At 36.4% G+C, this 24795-nt stretch overlaps 1 protein-coding gene across 1 annotated transcript in view; it reads right to left on the bottom strand.

Moving 5' to 3' along the window:
• Positions 1-24795, bottom strand: part of PKHD1 (PKHD1 ciliary IPT domain containing fibrocystin/polyductin) — a 254912-nt gene that overhangs the window by 228786 nt on the left and 1331 nt on the right. Inside the window, 17 exon segments of the mRNA XM_032213028.1 lie at positions 28-133; positions 1795-1916; positions 5817-5943; positions 5945-6006; positions 7601-7755; positions 8343-8362; positions 10358-10411; positions 10753-10842; positions 11166-11305; positions 12886-12976; positions 13148-13164; positions 13609-13663; positions 15154-15429; positions 16034-16176; positions 18297-18306; positions 22409-22476; positions 24640-24691. Coding sequence (XP_032068919.1) covers positions 28-133; positions 1795-1916; positions 5817-5943; positions 5945-6006; positions 7601-7755; positions 8343-8362; positions 10358-10411; positions 10753-10842; positions 11166-11305; positions 12886-12976; positions 13148-13164; positions 13609-13663; positions 15154-15429; positions 16034-16176; positions 18297-18306; positions 22409-22476; positions 24640-24691 — 1588 coding nt within the window.

Below are 24795 nucleotides of genomic sequence, written 5' to 3' on the forward strand. Positions count from 1 at the left end.
TAGTGTAGCCATTTGAAGAAGCATTACCTGTTGAATAGTCAGTGCTACTGACTAAAGGGATCATTTCCCTGAGATACTGAAAAGTACATGAGCCAGAACAATTTGCTGGAATGTCATTCATGTTAACGACAACCTGGATTGACAGAAAATAGTATTAATGAAATAATGAATAAAACAACTGAGACCCACTGAACAGTTTCGAATATTAAGACTAATTAAAATCCAAACAATGACAATATTCATTGATTTAAAAATTTGTAATACAAGTAAATAGTTTTGACTGTGAACTAAAAACTTAATATTTTAATGAAGAAAGAAAAGTATTCAGCATAAAACATGAGCAAAATCTAGTACAGAATTCCAAAGGGATGTAGGAAAGGAAGATTCTGACAAGACTAGGAGGTGGCCTAGCTGAAATGAATGTGCCAGTCAAATGTTTTCAAGGGCCTTCTGGGTCTTCCAGATATGAAAGAAGCCCATTGGCCTTCTTTCAATGTAGCACCCTTCACAGGCTTGTTTTATTTTGTAAACATTTCAGACCAGGGCTTGCATTAAACTGGTTCTAGAATTGTAGCTGTTTCTGTTACAAGCTTCATTATTTACAAACTGACCTAGATTGGGATCAAATGTTTCATGCCTATTTTCTTTGAATCTTTTTTTTTTCCTTTCTGTATGTGTCCGGCAGGGGTGATGGTCAAACTTTATCTTATCTCTAGAGTGTTTGATAGAGATGGTTAGAAAAATCTAGCTTGAACTGGCATGAAAAGAAACTAATTTCGACTAACTTCTTAGGACAGTGGTTCCCAAACTTGGCAACTTTAAGACTTGTGGACTTCAACTCCCAGAATTCTCCAGCCAGCAGAGCCCCAAGAAAAAGCGGAGCTGGCTGGAGAATTCTGGGAGTTGAAGTCCACAAGTCTTAAAGTTGCCAAGTTTGGGAACCACTGTCTTAGGAGATACACCAATATTATTTTAGTAACACCATGTTTCAAATAAACCACGTAAATAATCAGGTAATTTCCTTTCCAATAGAGGGCCAATGGTTTCTGTTGACATACATAGCCCTTTCTTGACCTAACTAGTTTCTCCAACTTTAGGTGAGATTTTGCTGACTTTCTCTCAAAATTACTGAACTTTTGTAATTCAGTTGGATCCAAAAGAAAAGAATCCAGATGTAAAAAACATAAAATTCAAATGCTGAGGTAAATTAACCACAGCATTGCTATTTTTAAAATAGATAGATCACAAATTACCTCAGTGACAGTAAAAAGAAAATGAAATGTTCGATCCATTCAGTTATGCCAATAAACAGGTTTCATCTATGACTCTCTAAATCAATATTTCAGCTCATTGGAGCTCTTTCCAGCAGATGGCAATTGCTCAGATTTCTGGCATTTGACTTCTACATCATCTGGAGAGGACCCAGTTGAGATGGTGTTCTACAGACAAATAACCACTGGAGAGTAGCATAATAATCAAACTTTTATTTAAATAAAATGTACTCTTATTGTTCAGTATCTATTTTGTTCCTGCTTGTACTTCACATGGATTATTTCAGGACTAATAATAAGATAAAAATATAAACATCATTATGATCTTCCTCATGCATTTGGATCTTGTGGGAATTTGTAATTGCTTGAATGTGGGAATCTGTCATTTGCTGACTCTTTTTCTTCATTCCATTGAAGTGACTGGAGTGAAATCAAGATCCTTTCCCTTCAAAAGTTTTTTTTTAATCCTTCCTACATATATGTATTTATAAATTGCTTTCAAAAAGACATGTCAATTTCATACCTGTGCAAAGTTATTGGGGGTAGCAAGCATATCTCCAAATATGGGATCAATGAAAACTCCACCATCAAATACTACATAACTTATTATTGCTGGGTTAAGACCAGTGAAGTTTTCATCAGAGACTTTGGAAGAAAGAATTAAATAAAATTCCTTCACATTTTCTTATTTCAGTAACATGATAGCATTATAATTTCTTAGAATATTTATTTTTAATGTTTTAATGTTTATAATTTCTTTTCATACAGGAATCTCCTAATGTCTGATTCTGGCTATTTGCTGTTGCAGACTAAATTACTAATAATAGATATATTTTTATTCTTTCACAATAAATTCAATCACTCCTCCCCCAAACATCAAAATACCAGGAAAATATATAATTAAAATGCCAGGAAAGAAGAGTAGTGCAGAGTAAATAATTTTTTCTTTTTAAATTTCCTCTCCTATCACAGGACAAATTATCTCCCTCATTGTTGCCAAGATAATATGGTCATATTTATGAAGATACCAGGTGTTAAAGTGAACTAGAGGCAGTCTTTACTTTGATTTTCCAGCCTATCTACTTTGTGATTCCACAAAACTACCTCCAAATCAAGCTACATTGTTGTCTTCTCCTTAAAAATTATTTTTGTATTCTTTGGATATAGTAGTAGTTTCACCAGTGCTACTATCTCCAGTACTTAATTTACAAATAATACTTAACCAGACAAAAGCAAAGGTGACCTCATATATCAAGTTCAGTTCTTAGTGACTTCATAAACATGCAGTAGTATGGCTACGGTTTGCCATTGAGGTTTTGATACCCAGCCTAGCTTATATATCTAGAATTCTATGGGAGTCTCCTATCCAAGTACCACCCAGACTTGACCCTGCTTAGTTTCTGACATTAGGTGCTGCCACCTGCTGAGACAATGTTGTAGAATTTACTGTATATACAGTAAATTTATTTAACATCTTGTGCTGTATCAATCTGTTCCAACCAAGTGCCTTCCATTTACACTGTCACTGCAATTACCAGAAGTCCCAGGTTTGGGAACTACTATGTTGGGAGTAAGAGGCACCACTATACATCATTCCAAAGCATAAAATGTTACTAGTATTAATAATGCAAACACTTAATTACAATACAATACAATAGCAGACTTGGAAGGGACCTTCGAGGTCTTCTAGTGCAACTCCCTGCCTAGGCAGTAAACCCTATACCGTTTCAGACAAATGGCTATCCAACATCCTCTTAAAGACTTCCAGTGTTGGGGCATTCACAACTTCTGGAGGCAAGCTATTCAACTGATTAATTGTTCTAACTGTCAGGAAATTTCTCCTCAGTTCTAAGTAGATTCTCTCCTTGATTAGTTTCCACCCACTGCTTCTTGTTCTACCCTCAGGTGCCTTGGAGAATAGTTTGACTCCCTCTTCTTTGTGGCAACCCCTGAGATATTGGAACACTGCTATCATCTCTGCCCTAGTCCTTCTTTTCATTAAACTAGACATACCCAGTTCCTGCAACCGTTTTTCATATGCTTCAGTCTCCAGTTCCTTAATCATCTTTGTTGCTCCTCTCTGAACTCTTTCTAGAGTCTCCACATCTTTTCTACATCGTGGCAACCAAAACTGAATGCAGGATTCCAAGTGTGGCCTTACCAAGGCATTATAAAGTGGTATTAACACTTCATGTGATCTTGATTCTATCCCTCTGTTTATGCAGCCTAGAACTGTGTTGGCTTTTTTGGCAGCTGCTGCACACTGCTGGCTCATATTTAAATGGTTGTCCACTAGAACTCCAAGATCCCTCTTACGGTTACTACTATTGAAGAAGGTACCACCTATACTGTACTTGTGCATTTCATTTTTGTTGCCTAAATGTAGAACCTTACTCTTTTCACCATTGAATTTCATTTTATTAGATAGTGCCCAATGTTCAAATTTGTCAAAATCCTTCTGCATCTTAAGCCTATCTTCTGGAGTGTTAGCTATTCCTGCCAGCTTAGTGTCATCTACAAATATGATGAGTTCCCCATTTATTCCCTCATCCAAGTCATTGATGAAGATGTTGAAGAGTACTGGGCCTAAAACAGAGCCTTGGGGTACTCTACTGCATACTTCCCTCCATGTAGATGCAGTTCCATTGAGGACTATATGCAGTTGGTCAGCAAGTTACGAATCCATCTGGTGATGTTGCTGTCTAACCCACATTTTTCTACTTTATCTAGTAGTAGGTTATGGTCTACCTTATCAAATGCCTTACTGAAGTCCAAGTAAACTATATCAACAGTATTCCTCTGGTCCACTAATTTTGTCACTTTGTCAAAGAATGCAATAAGATTAGTCTGGAATGATCTTTTTTTTTTACTATCATATCTCATACATTAGAGTATATTGCAATATACATGGAAAATAATTATCTGCAACATATCCCCAAACATATCCCATTACAGATGAAGATATCACAACTATATGTCCATAGGCTTCTTTTCCACATACTTGGTAGTTTTCCTTATGGTTAAATTCTGCAAGACTGAAGAAAAATGCATTGAAGATTAATATATCTTACAATGTGAATTTCCCCATGGCAAAAACAATTCCTGGAGTTTTGTGGATGCATTCATGAAAAATTACTTTTTGTAGAAGAGAGAATGGCTGAGCCAAGAGTCATCATCAAATGAGGAATAAGTCTGGAATTCTTATGTGGGCGCAGGAAGGCAAAGTGCAACACACACACACACACACACACACACACACACACACACACACACACCAAATGTCCTGTTCAATCTTATCTAGTCTTACTCATGTGCAAACTGCCAGTCTGAAAAGATTCCTGTATATAGACTTGAGCAATAAAATAGGTGATTGAATTCTTCCACATATGGATCTGGTTAGGGTTAGGGCTGAAATTTATTACTTGTTACAAAAACAAAAATCCTGATTGCTGTTCTTTACAAAAAGGAAGGAGGGAGGGAGGGAGGTGAGGGATGTGGACATATGTATTATCCAAACTATTTATTAATAACAAGCCACAAAACCTGATGGGATTACATAACTGAATATAACTTGATTTTTACTTTGTATTTATATTTTAATTGCTATTAGGTTGGATACAGTATCTAGATGTAAAGTAGGCAACAATTTTAGGGCACCAGTAAGCCTTAATCTGCCACTCATAATAGTTAAGGTTTAAGAGTAAGACTAGATTTGGGAATATGGTTCAATTCCACTTTTAGTTATAAAAGGTCATTGGATGATTCGTAGTCAGTCCATGTATATTCTTAACTCTGGGTTGTTGTTGTTTTTAAATGACAGTGTTGTACCAGCACACAATATGCTACCCACCTTTTGAACATTGATGTGATGTCACAATGCAGATACAAGAAAAGTTGTATCATGACACTGTATCACTGCTTCCATTAGACTGAATGGTTTGATACCAGCTCATCTGTGAATACCTCTGAGTCAGTTATATCCCAATCTATGTTATAGATTGATGTGAAGATAAGATGAAAGAGTTATAAGCATCAACATGGGCTCCTGAAATAAAATGTTGGATTTATATCTAATGAATAGATATCAAATAACAACAGATGGAGAAAGGATCTTCAAAAAAAAAGTTAGAGGACACATTAAATTTAGTACAGATATAATATACCCATGTTTCAATATCATCATGTTTTTTCTTAAAAACTGGAAGTCTGTTGGATGCAGAGAGGTGCATTCCTCATGTGCCTACCAAAATGATGTTCCTATTAAGCAGAGAGGTCGGAGTTAAATTGGCTGGGAAGGAGTTGTATCAAATAACTGAATGACTCAATAGGCTTTGGTTGTGGGATCAAAACTCTAGGTATTTTGGAGCTCATGGGGAAATTCCAGATGTTGCAAACAGCAAAATTGAAAGGATTGAGAACAATGACAAATAAACCAACTAGGGAAGGAAGAAAGACTCGGGGCTAGACTACATCTATGAGAAGAAATTGTGAATTAACAAATGTTAACATAAAACATTCCGAATAAAATAAGTTAAACAACGGGACTTACTCTGATGAAATTTGGCAAATCACCAATCATTGAAGCCCAGCTCAGTGTCCATATACTTTGATAAGAGTTGTGTGAAATCTTAGATACAAAAAACTCACTGACATTTATGTACTGAGCTGTAAAAATTATCACTGCAATTTTGCAGAAGGCTGTGGAGGTGATTGGCAGAGGTGGACACTGGGATACCTGGAAGAAAATGAAAAAATAATAAACTAAGTAAAATGCAGATTAAGACCTGGTTTTAATCTCCAGGCTGAACAGTAATTCCTAATATGATGCAAATGATGTGAGTGACATACATACAGTATTTGGGGTTATTTGCACAAAGAAATGATATATGTGATATCATCATGATTAATTCTAATTATCATGGTCAATTGCAAATTTCAAGAAGTAATCATGGCCCCTTACCACATGCATTGGCAAAATGTCGATGGCAAGCTAGATTCAAAGTTTTGGCTTTTGTCTGGCTTAACATGCTGAAAATAATACTGCAGACTCTATGGTTTGCTTTTCAAAATCAGCAGTAAATCCCTTAGCAAAATTGTGATTCGCTGTCAAATGTTGGTAATAAGTTTTCTCAGGGCCTTGGCAGTAAGAAAAATTGAGTTTAGTGAATTTTCAGTTGGTCAACCCTATCTTAAATCATATCCACACTAGATGGTTGCCCCATCAAGAGTATAGGCTAGGCTATCAACCATATTAGTACTATTTGTCTTTCTCTGCATTACCTACCTTTCCCCTGGACTACTGCGTCATTTCATTGTTTTTCCAGACATCCCACCTCCCCATAGCCAACATGAATAAATACAGAGCATTAGCTGACAGGAAAAAATTAGAGGTTTCTATATGTCTTTGTACCATCTGGTAATTATCCAGATATTTGAAGTCCAGAGTGATCGCCCTAAGATATGATTCAAGAATTATAATACTAAAGCATGTGAATTTTAGCTTGTTCTGCTGGTGCTGTATTTGTTCTATGATTAAACATTTTAATCAACAATACTTTAGAACATGGGTATTCAATGTTTTGGCTTGCCTGGGCAGCATTGGGTGAAGAGGAATTGTCTTAAGCCACATATAAAATATATGGCATAGTTTATAATATAAAATCACATAATTACGTTAAAGGTTTACAATCTTGCGAGTCTGCATTATTAGCTGTCCAGAGTTGAATGCCGTCTATGGGCCACAGGTTGGACAAGGCTGCTTTAGAATAATCGCTGTGTATGTACAATGCTTTTTTCCTTAGCTAAGTTTTTTTTATTTCTGGTCATAGCTTTAATATCTAGAATTTATCAAGAATTCTGGGCTTTTTGTGCATAAAATAACTCTTACACAACATTTAAGAGGTAAATCTACATTGGATTTATAGCATACTGTATATATTTTATTTTTAAATATTCTTGACATACTGGTGCAAATACAGACTTTCTTGAAATGGACTTCTTAACTTTTATTTAATTCAAATTTCCAGCCCTTTTTTTCCTTTTTTTAATCTATAATTTGTCCACTGTGATTATTAATTCACAACACATTTTATTAATATTTGCATGGTATCAGATCTGGCAGTTGCATCATTTTTGCCTTTTCTTATATTATCATTATGTTGCCTTTTCTTATGTTATCATTATTTTGTTTAATTAAAAAAGTATACTGATGCATTTAGATAAAACATATGATTATAGGTAGATTTGTCTGTGTTCCAATTTTCAGGATGGATGGTATATCTTGGATAATCCTTTATTTTGTGGAAGAGGATGCCAATTCTCAAGTTTACCTGGAATCGCCATGTCAGGCAGATGGATTTGAAAAGTTCCTCCAAGAGGTGGGCTTGCACCTTGTATCCTCTGGACTGTCAAATTGATTCCTGTCTCATTCATAAACATCAACAATTGATCGGTCCCTTCGGGTCCCTCCAAAGGCATACCCTCGCTACGTGAAAAAAGAAACAAATAAATGAAAGCAAGTTTTGCAATACCATTCCTGTCTCAGAATGGAGCTACTTCAAATGCAACTCTAGAATATTTGTTTATAGGTGTCCATTTCCAACCAGAAATCATCAGGAAATCCATAAACAAGACACATGGTAGTACTATTGTTGCTTTTTTCCCTCATGTTTCCCAGTAAATGACATTTGGAGACATGGTGCCTCTAATTCTCAACTATGTGTAGAGGAAAACTTCTGGAATAGCAAAGGTATTTGTTACAAAACAACCAGAAGTCTTCTATTAAGCACTTTGAATAAAATAAAGAAAACTGAGAAAAATTGAATAAAGATTCCTAAATAATAGATTTACTTACACATAACTCAAACTTAACTTTTTCAGGCTTTTATTATAGACAATACAAATTGCTTCCCATATGTATTATGCAAAAATAATGTTCAAACCTCATTCCAAAAAAAGATGATTATAAATCTAACATAAAGTTTCATTAATGCAACTCATATCCAGTTAAAAATGATTCATAAGAAAAATAAATTAGAAAATATTTATATTCCTACTAACACAGGAAAGTACCAGTGATTAAATACAAAAGTCTACAAAAGTATAAAAGTCAATAAGCAAATTAAATATTAATTATTCCTAATTCTTCACATTTACAAAAAATAAAAATTAAACGTTTCAATTCATCCATTGATCAACTGTGAAAACCTCAGCAACCACTAGATGGCAGTAGGAAAAGACATAAGACATGGAAATTCAAAGCTTTTACAGAGAAGCAGCGTCAAAGTTTAGATTTTGGGAGACAGTTGAAGAATATATGACAAGTATAATGTGGCTAGTTACACTCCTAGGAAGACTTCTATGAATACAAAAACCTAATTTATCAGCTTTATTCAATTATACATTTGCCACAATAAACCATGGTGAGTAAAGTCAATTTCCTTAGAACCTTGGATATACTTATAAACTAAGCACATGGGGGCAAATAAATGGGGAAGAAATGGAGGTATTGACTTTATTGATTTTATTTTCCTGGGCTCCAAGATCCACACAGATGGGGACTGCAGCCAAGAAATTAAGACGCTTGTTCCTGGGGAGGAAAGCTATGGCAAATCTAGACAGCATATTAAAAAGCAGACACATCACCCTGCCAACAAAAGTGCATAGAGTCAAGGATATGGTTTTCCCAGTTGCAATGTAAGTTGGATCATAAGAAAGGCTGAGTGCCAAAGAATTGATGCCTTTGAACTATGGTGCTGGAGAAGACTCCTGCGAGTCCCTTGGACGGCAAGGCAATCAAACTGGTCAGTCCTAGAGGAGATCAACTCTAACTGCTCTTTAGAAGGCCAGATCCTGAAGATGAAACTCAAATACTTTGGCCACCTAATGAAAAGGAAGCACTCACTGGAGAAGAGCTTAATGCTGGGAAAGATTGAGAGCAAAAGAAGAAGGGGATGACAGAGAATGAGGTGGCTGAATGGAGTCACCAAAGCAGTTGGTGTGAGCTTAAATGGATTCCGGGGGATGGGAGAGGACAAGAAGGCCTGGAGGAACGTTGTTCATAGGGTTGCAATGGGTCGGACACAGCTTCGCAACTAACAACAATAAAGCACATGGGAAAACTTCATCCAGCATGATTAATTAGTTTCTGTGACAGTATAAAGTGTAAACAAAGGCACCAAATGTCTGCCACATACAGGCTGAACATCATACAGTAATTCTGTGAAACTCTTGTGGAGATTACTAACCTTGTTTATCTTTTCTAAACCTACATTCATTTTCAAAACTAATCCAAAGTGTCAGATAAAATTAACACATACATCTCAGTGTTTTTCAAATATAAAGTGTCCTTTTAAAAAATTCAGTCCATACATTTTATTAATAGTGTAAAGTTAGGCTAACACTGTGGTCTTCATTATTACATACCTCTGTTTTGAATGTCTTTCTAAGATTGTTTTGGTCTAGTATGTAAATTTAAATTGCATGTAAGATTTCTGCTAGAGCTGATTTGGAAAAAATAAAGTTTCAAGATTTTCTCTCTTTCTCTCTCTCCCACACACTTATGCAAGATTCAACATTTCTTCTTAAGCTTGTATACCAAATTATCCCTCCCTACCCATTACCTATTTTAATTCCATCCAACCAATAGCTAATCAAAAATCTTTGAATGTATCCTTATTTCTATTAGAGCTTTCCTGCCTCAATCAGGATAAGTTTCAACTATCTCTTGGCTGCAATCTAGGGACAGTCTAGATTTTTTTTCCAATCCATGTGGGATGCTATTTAAAGCCTTTCATAGGCATGCAATTCACTTAAGTGCCATTCTTTACATGCATCTAATCACAGCACAAACATGCTCCAGCAATCTCTGTTTTCTGCTCTTTTTACAATATTGCCTTAACCTGATCCCAGATTATCCCCGAGGCAGCTTTAAACCATTCTTGGCTGTTCCAGTGTTAGGATTTTTCCTGTTATTCCAACACACTTTATACTGAAGTACCAATTTACCATCTATCAAAACTTGCCTCCTCTCCCCAGTCCCAGCCCAATGAACAAGAGTAAATTGATTAATTCTTTCTACCACTAACATAATAGGGGGAACACATCCAGGGGACTTCACCAGTCACCTTCTTTAACTTGTCCTGCAGACAGGAAATAAGAATTCAATCATTTGGCATCATCTTTCCTGTGGCAGGATAAGGATCAACAGAGGGAATACCAAAAATAACACTGGAACATCTTTCTGAAGAGGAGCATGGAAACTGAATTTAGGAAAAGTCCTAATTGGATTTCTTGACTTGCTCTGAAAGTCCCTGAGATAAAGATGTTTTATCATATAGTCGGCCTACTTTACACACCTCAACTATTTTTAAAGTCCTATCTGGCTTTCTCTGATTCATTGGAGGAAGGAAGGAGGGACGGAAGGAGGGAGGGAGGGAGGGAGGAAGGGAGGACTGGATTTCAGATTCCATTGGCAGGTCACATGTTTCTTCACAGTATCTAGAAAGGTATTGGAATAAGGCACTGCAATGTAGGGGGTATTGTTCATGTAGCCTTTATATGCAAAGCACAACTGTAAAGAAGAAAAAGAACAAAATTCCCCCTTAAATGATTTGTTTCCAATATGGCTGCCAATAATAAAGGACAACACATTTCCACATTCAGGTTTCTTTTGAGCAACTTACTACTATCCTAAAACATCTGTCCCACATACAAAAGTGTATTACACATACCCATCTTACATCCCTTATCATGCTTGCACGGATTCAGTTAGCCTTGAGGCCAAATGAGATTTCCTGTCCCGAGTATGGATTGTGTCCATCACCAAAGTCATCCTGTTGATTCAATATTTAGTCCTTTCACTGCTTTAAACTTCTTGGAAAAAACATTACTTACCTGTGTGTATGTAGTGACATCATAGGGAGGGATTAATTGAGATGTTTTGATAAGGCTTTTGGGGCTGAAATTGCTGAATCTTCCACAAAAGGGTTCTGTCCAACTGACAAGGACTCCACCATTGACTGGATTCTCAGTATCTATGGCAGATGTAGAAAAAGTAAGGAAAAATTATATGCATAGTACATCCTAGACTGGTGATGGTGAACCTATGGCACACAAGCCACAGGTGGCATCCAGATCCCTCTCTGTGGGCATGCTAGCCATTACCCGAACCTAGCTCCACTGCACATGCATGCACGCCTCCCACCAGCCATCTGGTCTTTGGGTCTCTGCCATGCATGGGGGTGGGGTGCATGTGGGGACATGTGCATGCATGCGTGGGGAGCAGGGTGCATGCATGGGGGAGCCCGCATTGCATTTTGGGGGCTCATACAGTGCCCCCGCACCCCATTTTGGCTTCCAGGTTGGTGCAGGAGGTCTTCCAGGCTCAAAATGGGGCATAGGGGGTGCACGAGCCCCCCCCCCCCATGCCCTGGGCCTGGAAAGCCTGCATCAACCTGGAAGCCAAAAATGGGTGAGGGACATGGGGCACATGTGCGGGGGAGGATCATGGGGGAGCTGCGTGCACATGCACAGGGGGTTGCATGCCCAGGGCAAAGGGTGAAATGGAGGTTCACGCATGTATGCAGGGGGAATGTGGGAAAGTTGCATGCGCATTGCATTATGGGTGTGGACGCTTTCGGCACACAACAACAAAAAGGTTAGCCATCACTGTCCTAGACAAACCTGAGTGCAAGACTAACTTTAATAGCCCAGTGATATAAGTGGCAGTCTCAGTTCTGCAAAAGAGCATTCATGCCAAAATTCAGTTGCAGCATGTAAAGTCTTGCACATAACAATTTTAGTGAACGAGGGTTCCAGTTAAGCAGATAAATTAGAATATAACCCATAATATGTGGTACACATTATACAACTCAAATGTAGGATGCATATCTAGGTGATAAATAGGAAACCACATGCTGGTTTTGCAGCATTCAAGACCACAAGAAAAGCAAGGAGAGATTGTGCAAGAAGTAAGCTAACCTATGTATCACATTGCACTTAGTCTACTCTAGTTATAACCGTATGTGGCCAATTTTTACAGATTTTTTTTGCAAACTACCCTCAAAGAGATAGCACATTTTATTCACTTTAAATAAATGAAATAAAGAAATAAAATACCTTTTCATTCAATAATATAATGTATTTCTTGATTTTATTTCTGACCAATATTGTGTGTGTGTGTGTGTGCACGCGCGCACATGTGTGCAGTGTGCACCAGGGGTAGGTTGCTCCCAGTTTTACTACCAGTTTACTTCGTGTGTACCAGACGTGCGCTGCATGCGCGCATGCAGTTCAATGTAAATTGTTCTTCGCGCATGCACAGAACAATTGACAATGAACTGCATATGCACTACAAAACAACATGCCAGCAATGGCAGCAGGGACCAGGGAACTGGTTCAGGGGCATGGCCAGCCTGAGTCGCTGCTGGTTCTGTAACCCAGGCCAAAAAACCACTACCAGATCAACCAAACCGGGCCAAACTGGGAGCAAGCCACCTCTGATGTACTCACACATTTAGTTTTTGGGGAAGGTTTTCAGAGGTTCCTTACTTTCTTTTACAGTAGCTTTTTGTTTTAGAAATAAAGTCTTTCGAACTGAAAATGACAAGCTTACTTTGCTCAAATCTTGCTTGCAAAAAAATGTTAGCAGATGATAGCTCTATTTCACATTTTACTGAAAGAAGTTCCTCCAGTTCATGCTGCATCTGAAAAATAAAATTATGTTGAGTTCTCTTTTTAAAAAGTGCAGAGTTCCAAACCCAACCAGGACCCAATTTAAGACATATGGCTGTCTGAAACCCAACAACTAATACTTTCCCCCACTATAGGTCTAGTTGCATTGTACTAAAAATAAGAGAGATTATTCTGATATCTGCAGCAGATTTTATACTTCCTATGTATACAAAGATATGCATACAGTTTTTAATAACATAAAAAATTTTGAAATCATTTACAGTGATCAAGAGTATTTACTAATTTAGCTTGAATTGTGATTCCACGTCAGAATTCTGTCTTTGTGTAAATAACATTTTAAATCCACTTCTCAGAAGAGGATTTAGAAGCTGTGGTTCCTCACTCTTTAAATGTCATGCTTCTGGGGTACCTCAGTTAACTATAAAATGTCATTATAGATTATACAGCTATTTATCATTATGATCAACTATTTTCCTAATTTTTCCTAATATGTGATCTCTGCTTATAAAATTTAATAACAGTTTTAGATGCTGAAGCTACTGTTATACCAATCACCGCTACCATCCCAATTCTACATTTTGTATATATTATTAATTATTTTATATCCAGGAGTCTGTACTTGATCAGTAGTAATGTTTGTTGCTGGTCACATTGTCCCAAGCAAGACCGAACCATCCTCTGCCAGACAATGTCAGCATCTATAAAGCAGAAAGATTAAGGGTGACTTACAAAGTATATTTATTTCTTCTGAATAAAAATAAAAACAGTACTTTTTAACAACCTGGGATTCTTCATTCTTTCCTAAACCACATAATGAATGTAATATGTAATTTACAAGAGTTTTGAATTTGATAACCTTGAGTCCCAGTTTAATGTATAGTTTCAGAGCAGCGAAATTTCTGCAAATAGTTTCGTTTAGGGAGGAGGGAATAAAGGAACTCATGAAGTCATCCTGCAAAATGTTTAAGAATCTCTGAAATTGTTGTTTACTATTTTGTAATAATCCTAGCATAATTAAATTGTTGTAAGGTGCCGACAGTTGCCTCTATCCCAGATGAGTGGCATATAAATTTGAGAAATAAATAAATAATGAACAAAACCTTTACTCTCTTTGGTTAATTAATCATAAGCAGCCTTGCATCCCTTTGCAGGGATAAAAGGGAGCAGCCTATTTCCCAATTGCTAAGAATGATCCAACATCCAGCTGATGATAAACGTGACCCGACAAAAGGGCGAATGACAAAACCGCGCCCGACTAAACCACGTCGCTAAAACCGCAACGTCATCAATGCGCTGACAACAGCGCGTCGACAGAAGGGCAATTTACAACAGCGTGTCGGCAGAAGGGCGATTTAAGTTAAGGTAAGGGTTAGGTTTAGGGTTAGGTTTAGGGTTAGGTTAAGGGTTAGGTTTAGAGTTAGAGTTAGGTTTAGCGTTAGGTTTAGCGTTACGTTTAGCGTTACGTTTAGGGTTAGGTTTAGGTTTAGTTTTACAGCGCACTTCTGTCGCCACGCTGGTGTTGGCGCGATTCAGTGCTCATTCAGAGCGCTTTAGAACAAGCGGTTTTGTCACCGTGGTTTAGTTGGGCGCGGTTTTGTCATTCGCCCTTTTGTCGGTGAACCGATGATAAATTTATTAATGGGTGAAGAAATAAACATGGCTCAGACTCACCAGCAGTCACATGTAGAATACATGGGCAGAATACAAGCAGAAAAAAAGATGACGTCTGGTGGCATCTATATTATGGTGGAAACTGTAATGGACAAAATTTACGTATAAATACACTGGGATGGCCAAGATAATATAAGCCTTTTTTACTGCCATTTATGAAAATATAATATCTAAACCTGAGTTAACATTATAATTATAATAAAGGATCCTGTTTTAATAAAACAGAACAAAGAAAATAATAAAAACAGAAAAAAGAAAATAACAAATACACACAGAGAGACACATACACTACATTTTATAGCAATCATTCACACAATCTATGACTTTTATGCAACTCGTTGAAGCAGTGGGACTTCAATTCACAATTTCAACTAGAAAATAAATTCAAGTAACAACATTAATTCATTGTTTTATCAATTTCAATCAATCAATTTTATCAATTCAATTGACAACTGTTATAGGAAAACTGTGCAGAAGCAGCAAAAATTTCAAATTCAGATTATATTCTAGAATTTACCTGTATCTCTGGAAGCTGGATAGCACTGGCTTGTATTCTGTATCTCTCTCTGCAATAAGTACTAACCACATCCGGGTTCAGCCAGGTATTATGCTACTGAAACCCCATGCTCATTCCATTGTTTGGAGATATCTCATGATACACAGCTTCCAAATAGTACATTGTACCAGCAATTAGCTCATATTTCTCTGATTTGGGCTTCCTAGGATGAAACCAATCTTCTTCCCAAAGTGTTGACCAATCAGTGGTGCCCATAGGAATTGATACAACTTCCACCTGTTGACCAAAAAAATGTGAACAGTAAAATGGCTGGCTCAGGAATTCTGAGAGTTGAAGTCCACAAATCATAAAGAATATTTGATTCAGAAAGCAAGGAAAAATAAAATGATTTTTTTCCAAATTATAATTCCAAGTGTCAAACATGAAAGCAGGAACCTCCATTGAGTTTAAAGCACAGATTTTATTATTTATTACCTCTAATACAAGAATATAGTCAACTAATGGTAAGGGTAAAGGTAAATAGATGCTAGATAACTGTCAATAGAATTCAAAGGGGGCGGAGGGGACTGATTATTGTGAAAATGCAATGACTCCAAACTGAAGACATATTTAACCCAGCCTTCCAGCTCAGCTTCTTCACCTACATCTGGTGACAGTAACAAGGCAAGCTATTGCATATAATCAGGGAGCAAAGCCTACACTCACTAGCACTGATGATGTTGGGCAATGAAATGTCTGCAAGCAAGCAACCAAGCTCAGAGATTATTCTACACTTAGAAAGATAATGTATTATTAGACTCTGTATCAAATGGATTACAATAGAATTGGCCAGTAGCTACTATTTGCTTCATATCTGAAGTAGCAATTTCAACGTTTCTACTTTTTCTGATTGACTATCACAGATTTTGGTTTCAGAAACTCCACACTGAATGCTTTTCCTATCACCTTTCATAAGAGGTGCCAAAAAGACTGGTGGCAAGGTTTTGGCACATTTAGAAGCCATCATGCTACTGAAGAAACATTCTTAAATTGAATAAATCAAATGGGTGAAGAAGCAAGTCACTGTTCTGTCTAGAGAAACAGGAAGTTAAGCTGCACTGAATAAACAGTAAGCATCAAAAGGTTTAGCTCTGAACATCCAGTGATTCAATTCATTCTCAAATTTAAACTCTGACTGGATGGTGGGAAATGGAAGGATTTATACTCCTTGCAGACAGCTGGTCAGTTGCATTCTTTTAGCAATTGGTTAAGATCATCTGGAGGTTTATCTGTGTCATCAGAGTCACTTGAGTGGTGCAAATTGGTGTGGAACCTTTTTGGAAATGTTGAAAGGACTATGTTGTAGACTGGAGAAAACGAGGACTCAGATTGTTGGGGGCAATGAGCTGACTCTGTAAACCTCTTAGAGTGGGCTGTAAAAGCACTATGGTGCAGTATATAAGTCTAAGTGCTATTGCTATAAGAGATAATGTTTAATTTGTTAAAGTCTCAAAACCATTATCACTGGATTTCTTTCCCCTTTCCCAGTATCTTTGCCTGTTACAATGTAATGAAAACTAAGTCTGCATTTAGAAAAAAAAACAAGGGTTCTATATCGTTCTGGAAATGAATGGAATATAAAAGATTAATATTCTTTTTAACTTTCTGCTTTAAGGATTTAATGTTAACTAATAACTAATTAACTACTTAACTTTTTTATGACTTCAAATAAATGCTTGTGCATTATCCAAATAAATATGTTGTTGTATATTCAACAAAAACATATTCAGAGACCATTTGGCACATGGGTTTAAGCTGTAATCAAATAGGGCAATAATCCTGAAGTTATCATGATATCTGTTTCATTTTTTTTTCATACTGAACTATGAGATACCAAGAAATAGTTTATACAAAAACAATTTCATTCCTCAAAAGACAAGAAAATATATTCAAATTGGGACACAAATATTAAAAGGGACATTTTTCATCTAGCATTTCTTCTATAACAAATGGTTTAGTACCTAATAAAATATCTGAGATATCTGGGAATTACTGATCTTTTTTATGTGCAGCTTTTGTATCAGATCAGTATGAAGAATTTTCTCTGAATGTGGCCAAATTCTGATAGGTTTTATGTAAAATTAGACAAACTGTAACTTTAACTGTCCACTGTTAATCCACCTACAAATCACAATATATTATTCTGCCTTTTATTGTTATTTTGTATTATTATTTCCGTTTTAATACTTTTATTTATGGTGCTGGTCCATGACCATAATAAAGATAGATTGACTGAAGCAGTTTGGAAAATCTACTAATTAAAATTGCAATATTTCTTGCATGCCTAGAATTATTTCTCATCACATATCCATCATTCATTTTTTTATAACAGAAAAACTTACAGAACAGAAAACAGGCATGCATGAGCTCTATTTATAATTAATAAAAATAATACCAATCTAATAAAATGCACTGATATAAGCTTCCAGGTTGAGAACAATTGATTCCAAAAACAATAGAAAATAAAATGACTTTTCCCAATTACAGTAAAAATACTTAATTGCTCAATATTTGACAGATTCCTGCCCCAGTCAAGCCTCATGATTAGTTTATCTGTGAAAATCAGATATTTGTTTTTAATTGTAAGCCAGTCTGTAATATTAGCCTCTGTGGGAGAGGAATGCACAATTTAAAAAAAAAAATGGGGAAAATTACAGACCAGTTAAATTTACATCTGGATACATTTTTGAAGAAGGATCCAGTGGTGGGATTCAGCTGGTCTGCACCTATTCAAGAGAACCGGTTCTTAACTTTCTAAGCAGTTGGGAGAACAGGTTGTGGGAAGAAATCTTTTGGTTTTTTTCCTACTTTACAGGGCTAATTCTGTAAGGAAGGCAGGAAGGAAACATTCTGGTGTTCTTTCTAGCCTCATCTTTATTGCCCTGCTTACAGAAACTGCCTTTCCGGTTAACCCTTGTTACATTGTAATAGCTAATACAAAGCACCCATCGACCTGAGTGACATTGAGTTGGCCACGCCCACCCAGTCACATGACCACCAAGCCATGCCTACCCAGCTGGTCATTAGGACAGAGAACCGGTTGTTAAATTATTTGAATCCCACCACTGGAAGGATCACTATGGATTCTGCCATTATATACTTACCTCTTGTGACCTAAAGGTAATATGCTTAAAAATCCAATTTTCTTAGATTTTCAAAAATTAAGTCTTTAGAAAAGACTCAGAAAAAAATGGAATAAAAATTTTCCCCAACTAGTTAAACAAACTGACAGTAAAAATAAATGGGCAGTCAAGGATATATATTGGTGTGAAAATTGTTAATCTATTTGTCAATGATATGGAGTTAGAGCATTCACTGAATTAGCCACATTTGCTGATAACATCAAACAAGATGGTGGCAGAAAAGTTTGTTTCAATTATACAGGCACAGGTTGACTCTTTTTGACTCCCCTATAGATATTCCTACATGGTAAAAATAAAAAGAAATGGGGGGATCCAAAAATGAATTTCCATATTGGGGATGGATATTAAAATAGCAGTCATTTCAATATAAGCAAGTCTGCAGTGATAGATATTGAAGTTAGAAGCCTAACTTTGCAAATACAGTGTACACAATTTGCTAACATGGTCTACATTAGTGATAAATAACAAAGTAAATAATCATTCTGGTAGATGACTAAATGAAAACAGTGCACACTGTAAAAAAAGGACATTTTGAGGGCTGCAGGGCATTAGCAAACTAGCCTTCTTTATATTAGTTCCCACCTTATTTCTCCAGTCTTACTTCAATTCTGGCAACAGAATAAGAGTTTTATTTCAATGTCTTTTTGGTTCCTGTTAACTGTGGCAAAAATCTTCCTTTGTTTGAAATGTATCTTTTCTTTTTGTGATTGTCTGTTGGTTTTCACATTATTGTTTATTGTTATTTGGGAAGATTGTTGTTATTGACAATGATGTTATAAGTCACCGTCAGTCCCTCGAGGCTGGAGAAATGTATTATGAGTACTGCAATATAAATATATTAACAAACAAACAAATTCCAGGAAACATTAAAAAAAGTGGTGTAAAATAAAATTGCTAGTATAGCAATGTTTATATACAAAATCCTGTTGCAACTATAAGTGAAATAAAACAAAATTCTTTTAAGCAGGAAATTATGGAACTAAAAGATATGAGGTAAGGCAGCCGAAGTGAAGAAAGAAAGGAAGGAAGGAAGGAAGGAAGGAAGGAAGGAAGGAAGGAAGGAAGGAAGGAGAAAGAAAGAGGGAGGGAGGAATGTCAGAAAGAAAGAAAGAAAAAAAGAAAGAAAGAAAGAAAGAAAGAAAGAAAGAAAGAAAGAAAGAAAGAAAGAAATTTCATTTAGAAAAGCTAAGTAAGACATAGAAAGCAATGTTTTGCTAAGACTAATACTTTTGGCAGTGCTGGAGATCATCTCCAGAACCAAAGCAGCTGGGGAAATGTAGTTGGTATTATGAAAAAGAATGCTAGAAAAATAGGGCTAAGAGCTTTAAAATCTCTATGATATGCTATCAGTACACATGCCCTAAAACATTCTGTAAAGTACAACTAGTTACTGCAGATACTTTCTCAAAGCAGGGAAAAAATATTGTACAGTCTCAGTTATGCATTTTGGAGCTAAAACAAAATAGAACAAAAAGTTAACAGGATGTTAGCCAAACAAGCAATCAATATTTTCTGTTTTGGATCAAAAATAGTTCTGATATTTGGGAGCAAATCTGAGTACTGAAGATATGTATCATTTGGAATATTTCCCCTTAACAACACTGAACTAGACAGTTGAGTCCCCCTCTCATGATTTAATATAAGTATCTCACAATCAAGCATTATTAGGTAGCTTCCTGAGCTATTGTTCTAACCAGCCAATCAGAGCACTTAAAGCCAATCCCTCATTTGAATGGCTCCCATTATATAAGTGCATAGCTAGAATGAGATCACTATCATTTCTAAGGGGGCAAGTAAGCTGAACGGGAGGGGTAACAACCAGCAAAGTCATGGCTGCTTTCCAAAGAGGCAGGAAGGCCTACTTCCGGAGGAAGAGGAGGATGCGCCAAAGGAGATACCGAAAGTTCCTAAGTAGACGAAAGAAGCATAATTCTAGGCGAGGTAGGAAAACACGAACCAGACACATAATGAGATGTGCAAGGAGCGGCTATCGAAAGAGGCGTATGCCTGTGTCCCGATATCTGGACCGAAGAATCAGAGACAATGTGCTCTCAGCCCAAAAAGCCAAGCATTCAATGACTTCCTACAGGGGCAACATCTATCACAGGAAGCCCCTGAAGGTAGGTAGACCAAGAAAGAAGAAGCATTATAACCGTACACGTTCAGCTTTTCTGAAAGCCAGACTGAAGAAGCAAAGAGCTAACAAGAAACGTGCCAAGCATTCTGCTCTTGAGAAAAAAGCCAAGAGAAGAACACGTTATTCTGATGAGGAGGTTTTCTACAGCATGGCCAACTCTTCTTCCATGCCAAAAGCAGCATCAGAAGAAAGACCAACAAAGAAACACACTGTACGCTTCACAACTCCTAGCAACACAAAGACCGAGCCCCAAGAGGACCCCTCCCTTGATAATCAATCAAGCCAGCAAACAATAACACCCAAAAAACGGGGCAGACATTCAGCCACCCCTGTTTGCAAAAGCCGTTAATCTAGAATAACATCCCTCTTCTCTGAATAACCGCCTGCAGGCCCCTGGAAAAGAGAAATAAGAGGAAAATAACATACTGGCCTGTCTTAAAGATCCAAGAGACCTTATAACTGACTTTTGATGAGACCACCTTCACCCCTACCAATCTGGAATAAAAAAAATGAATTTGCTTTATCAACAAATTAGTTTGATTGACGTCTGAAAAAGGCATTTGGACAATTGCATGAGAATCCGCTGGAAACAAAAGAGAATAACTTAAGTAAACCTACTCCACTTGAGAACATTTATTTCCTTAACAACGAGGAAGCCAGTTTAATGAAAAAGCACAAAACTAGAGACTTGCCATAATTTGGTAAAAAAAAAGGATTGACTTACTGAAGGTGTGTTTTCCTCTCCAAGGAACATCTTAAAATAGTAATAAAGCTGGATCTTTTGAAATATGTGTTGTGGAATTCCATCAAGCACGTATGGACAAAATGGGGAAAAATAATGGAGAAATGATTATTCCTTCTCTACTGCACTGTGTGGTGGCACAATGGTTAGAATGCATTATTGCAGGCTAATTCTGCTGCCAGGAGTTCAAGCCTGATGGGCTCAAGGTTGACTCAACCTTCCATCCTTCCGAGGTCGGTAAAATGAGAACCAATATTGTTGGGGGCAATATGTTGACTATGTAAACTACTTAGAGAGGTCAAAGCACTATGGAACAGTATATAAGTCTAAGTGCTATTACTATTGCTATTTACAAATCAGCCACTGATAAATATCTGTCTATTAATGTTAATTAGTTCCTGACAGATTTAGCCTCAGTCCCCAGGCACTAAAGCAGCATTTGAGTTGAGACTGTTTAAAACTCAGTTTGTTTGTTTATTTAGTGTATGTTATATCATACATGGACTAGCAATATAAACATTTCACTTAGATTCCTTTGAATCACTTGATTCACTGGCAGGGACTAGGAGTGGGAATGATAACTGTCTATTGTAAACAATCATTTGATATAGTGAATAAAAATCGCTACAAACATCTAAAACAGTTGTACTCTCATCCAGTACTGTATTGTATTGGTAACAAAATTCCAATCAATTTATATTTAGCAGAGAACCCAAGCCTGCCAAAAGTTCCATTCCATAAAAGGGAACCTCATCATAAGAAATGGTGATATGCTTGAAATAAATATAGTTTGGTTTCCAGATTATTATATATACATAAAACTGGGTTGCAGTTCTCTTTAGATTAAGACCTATCAAAAGAATTGCTTATTTCCTACTTTACCCATCTTGCACATAAATTATAGATCTGTCTCAGAACTTAGGTTTTTATTCCAGATTTTTTTTCCATATCTCCTGAAGCTATCCAATTCATTTTAAGTAGCTATGTTTGGAAAGTCCATAGTTAATTAAAAGAGAATGTATATTCCTTTCATTTCAAGCAAGGCCAAAGTTCAAATTCCCAAAAGTGGAATTCTATGGACAGTTAATCAAGGACATTGTTTTACCATGTTGGTTTTTGATAGCTTGTCATATATCATGCCTTTTTTCTGGGATCATCTGAGAGATTTAGTTACAAAGAAGGGTTGCCATTTGCCTGAATCCAAAATGTATAATTATTTGTCTCTGGTGCCACAAAAAACCATGCAGTTGTGCATTGGATAGCAAAAACAATGATATTCAGCTACCTAATCTCAAACAAGATTCTTCTGTTGAGTCTAAGAGATGTAATTTGAATTAGTTACCATATAGTAATCCTTATTTAACTTAAAAGATCTTCCTTTTTAAAAAGAATCATAAAGGCATGTTCACTATTTCAACCCAGAATATTAGAAATTTCAAGAAATGACTCAAGAAATGGCAAATAAATCTTCTTTATTTAGGAGCTGCGGTGGCGCAGTGGTCAGAATACAGTATTGCAGGCTATTTATGCTAACTGCCGACTGCCAGCAGTTCGGCAGTTTGATTCTCATGGTTCAAGGTTGACTCAGCCTTCCATTCTTCTGAGGGTGGTAAAATGAGGAACCTGATTATTGGGAGCAATATGCTGACTCTGTAAACCACTTAGAGAGGGCTGTAAATCACTGTGAAGTGGTACATAGGTCTATTGCTATCGCTTTACTGCTGTTAATGTTTTGAGAATATGTTTCTTGATTGAACATGTCTGCGTACCTGAGGAAACAGTGAATCCATACCAAAAACAATGGATAGCAATGGAAAGAAGCCATGACATTTACCAGAGCCCTTGGTATTCTAGTCAAGCATTCACTCTATAAGAAAACTAGTGCATAGTGTTTTCATAACTAAATAGTGATGCATTTCCTGATCATGATCATGTAATGGGGAAAAATGATCACATTTTAAAGAAAGGATGGAAGGTTGACTCTGTAGTTTTAACTCTAGAAAATAATCTTAATTATGTTAGTTGTAAAATCTATGGAGATTTCCAGTCATCCAGGTCATGGTTGTACCAAAGGTGCTTTTCAAGAGGCAACTGAACTTTCTTTGTGTTTCTTTGAAGATGTTTCACTTCTCATCCAAGAAGCTTCTTCAGAGCTAAAGAAGCTTCTTGGATGAGAAGTGAAATGTCTTTAAAGAAAAGCAAGAAACTCCAGTTGCCTCTTGAATAAACACTTTTATATTATCTGTATTAATTAATATATGGCAATTTTAGCATTTATATCTATACATGTAATATTTAATTCCAAAATACATTACTGCTTTGTTAATTTCAACTATTATACTAATCCTTCAACTGATTTGTTATTTATCACATATGCTTGTGAATAAACTGAGATGTATACATGCCAAAATACAACCCACAATTGGGTTTGGCTTACCTGCAGATGGGCTTATTAAAGAGTACATCTAGTAATACTTTTTTTCAAGGTCTCTGTATTTGCCATATTTATTCATGCATAAAGAAATCATTGAATTGTTAATCAAAGTACCATGAAAAATGTGGATTAGATTATTTGCAGGTGGCAATTTTTTCATAATAATTTGGTTAAAAATGCAACGGTCCCCTTATCCATGAATGGTTTTATATGTAAATATATATAATATTCTACATTTGCATTTTTCTCCTTTACGAACATCTATATGTTGTTTCTAGGAATCAAAAAATGACTTAATGACACATAATCAATCAATCAATCTAAAACCTGTTTTAGGCAGACAGCTTTCCAAGCCAATTAAAATGCCGTTTGAAATTGATTAGATAAATAAAACAGTGATTAAAATGGAGATTAGCTTGAAACTTTATACATATAACGGCTGTGCAGCACTTCAGATTCAGAAGTAAATGGATGCCTGTAACTTCTTAAAGCGTCTCTACCTTCTCCCAGAACTGTGCCTTTGAAAGCTCTTGGTGCAACAAAGGCTCCTAAAATTCATTGTTCTACATCACATAGAAGCACCCCATGCTTCCTATGTGACCTCCTGAAGCTTTGGCTTAAATAGGTAGAATGCAATAAAAATAAGACAGAGAGAGAAGCAAAACGTACCTAAGTGTTCTTTGGTTACCTTGTTTCCTACTACATTGTGGCAAGTAACAAGTAACTTTTAGGACACTCCAGGAAAACTTGACTTAAATTGGTTTAACAATCATTCCTCATTCTCACAGTCACCTAGAAAGTCTGAGTCTTCACTTAGAACTGGCAGGGAAAAACTTTGAATATTCTAAACTCTCTCCACTACTCTTCCTATAATCTTTCATGGCAATTGTATAAAGCAGATTAAATGTACAGTTTGTGGAAGAGTCAGCATTATATTATTGCAACTGTTAGTATGAAGGAGACTTAATAAATAACACTTATTACCTGAACAGTTTCTGTTTCTCAGGCAGAAAATTGTATGGAGAACTGGCATTAGGAACAATCTGTCAGCTGTGTCCTTCAGTGGGATTAGGATTTGAATCATCCCAAACTTCAAAAAGAAGGCCCTGTTTCCTGATAAATTGGAAAACAAGGATGGAGTCAGCAG

Source organism: Thamnophis elegans, chromosome 3, assembly GCF_009769535.1.
Source record: "Thamnophis elegans isolate rThaEle1 chromosome 3, rThaEle1.pri, whole genome shotgun sequence".
In the NCBI taxonomy this organism is placed as follows: domain Eukaryota; kingdom Metazoa; phylum Chordata; class Lepidosauria; order Squamata; family Colubridae; genus Thamnophis; species Thamnophis elegans.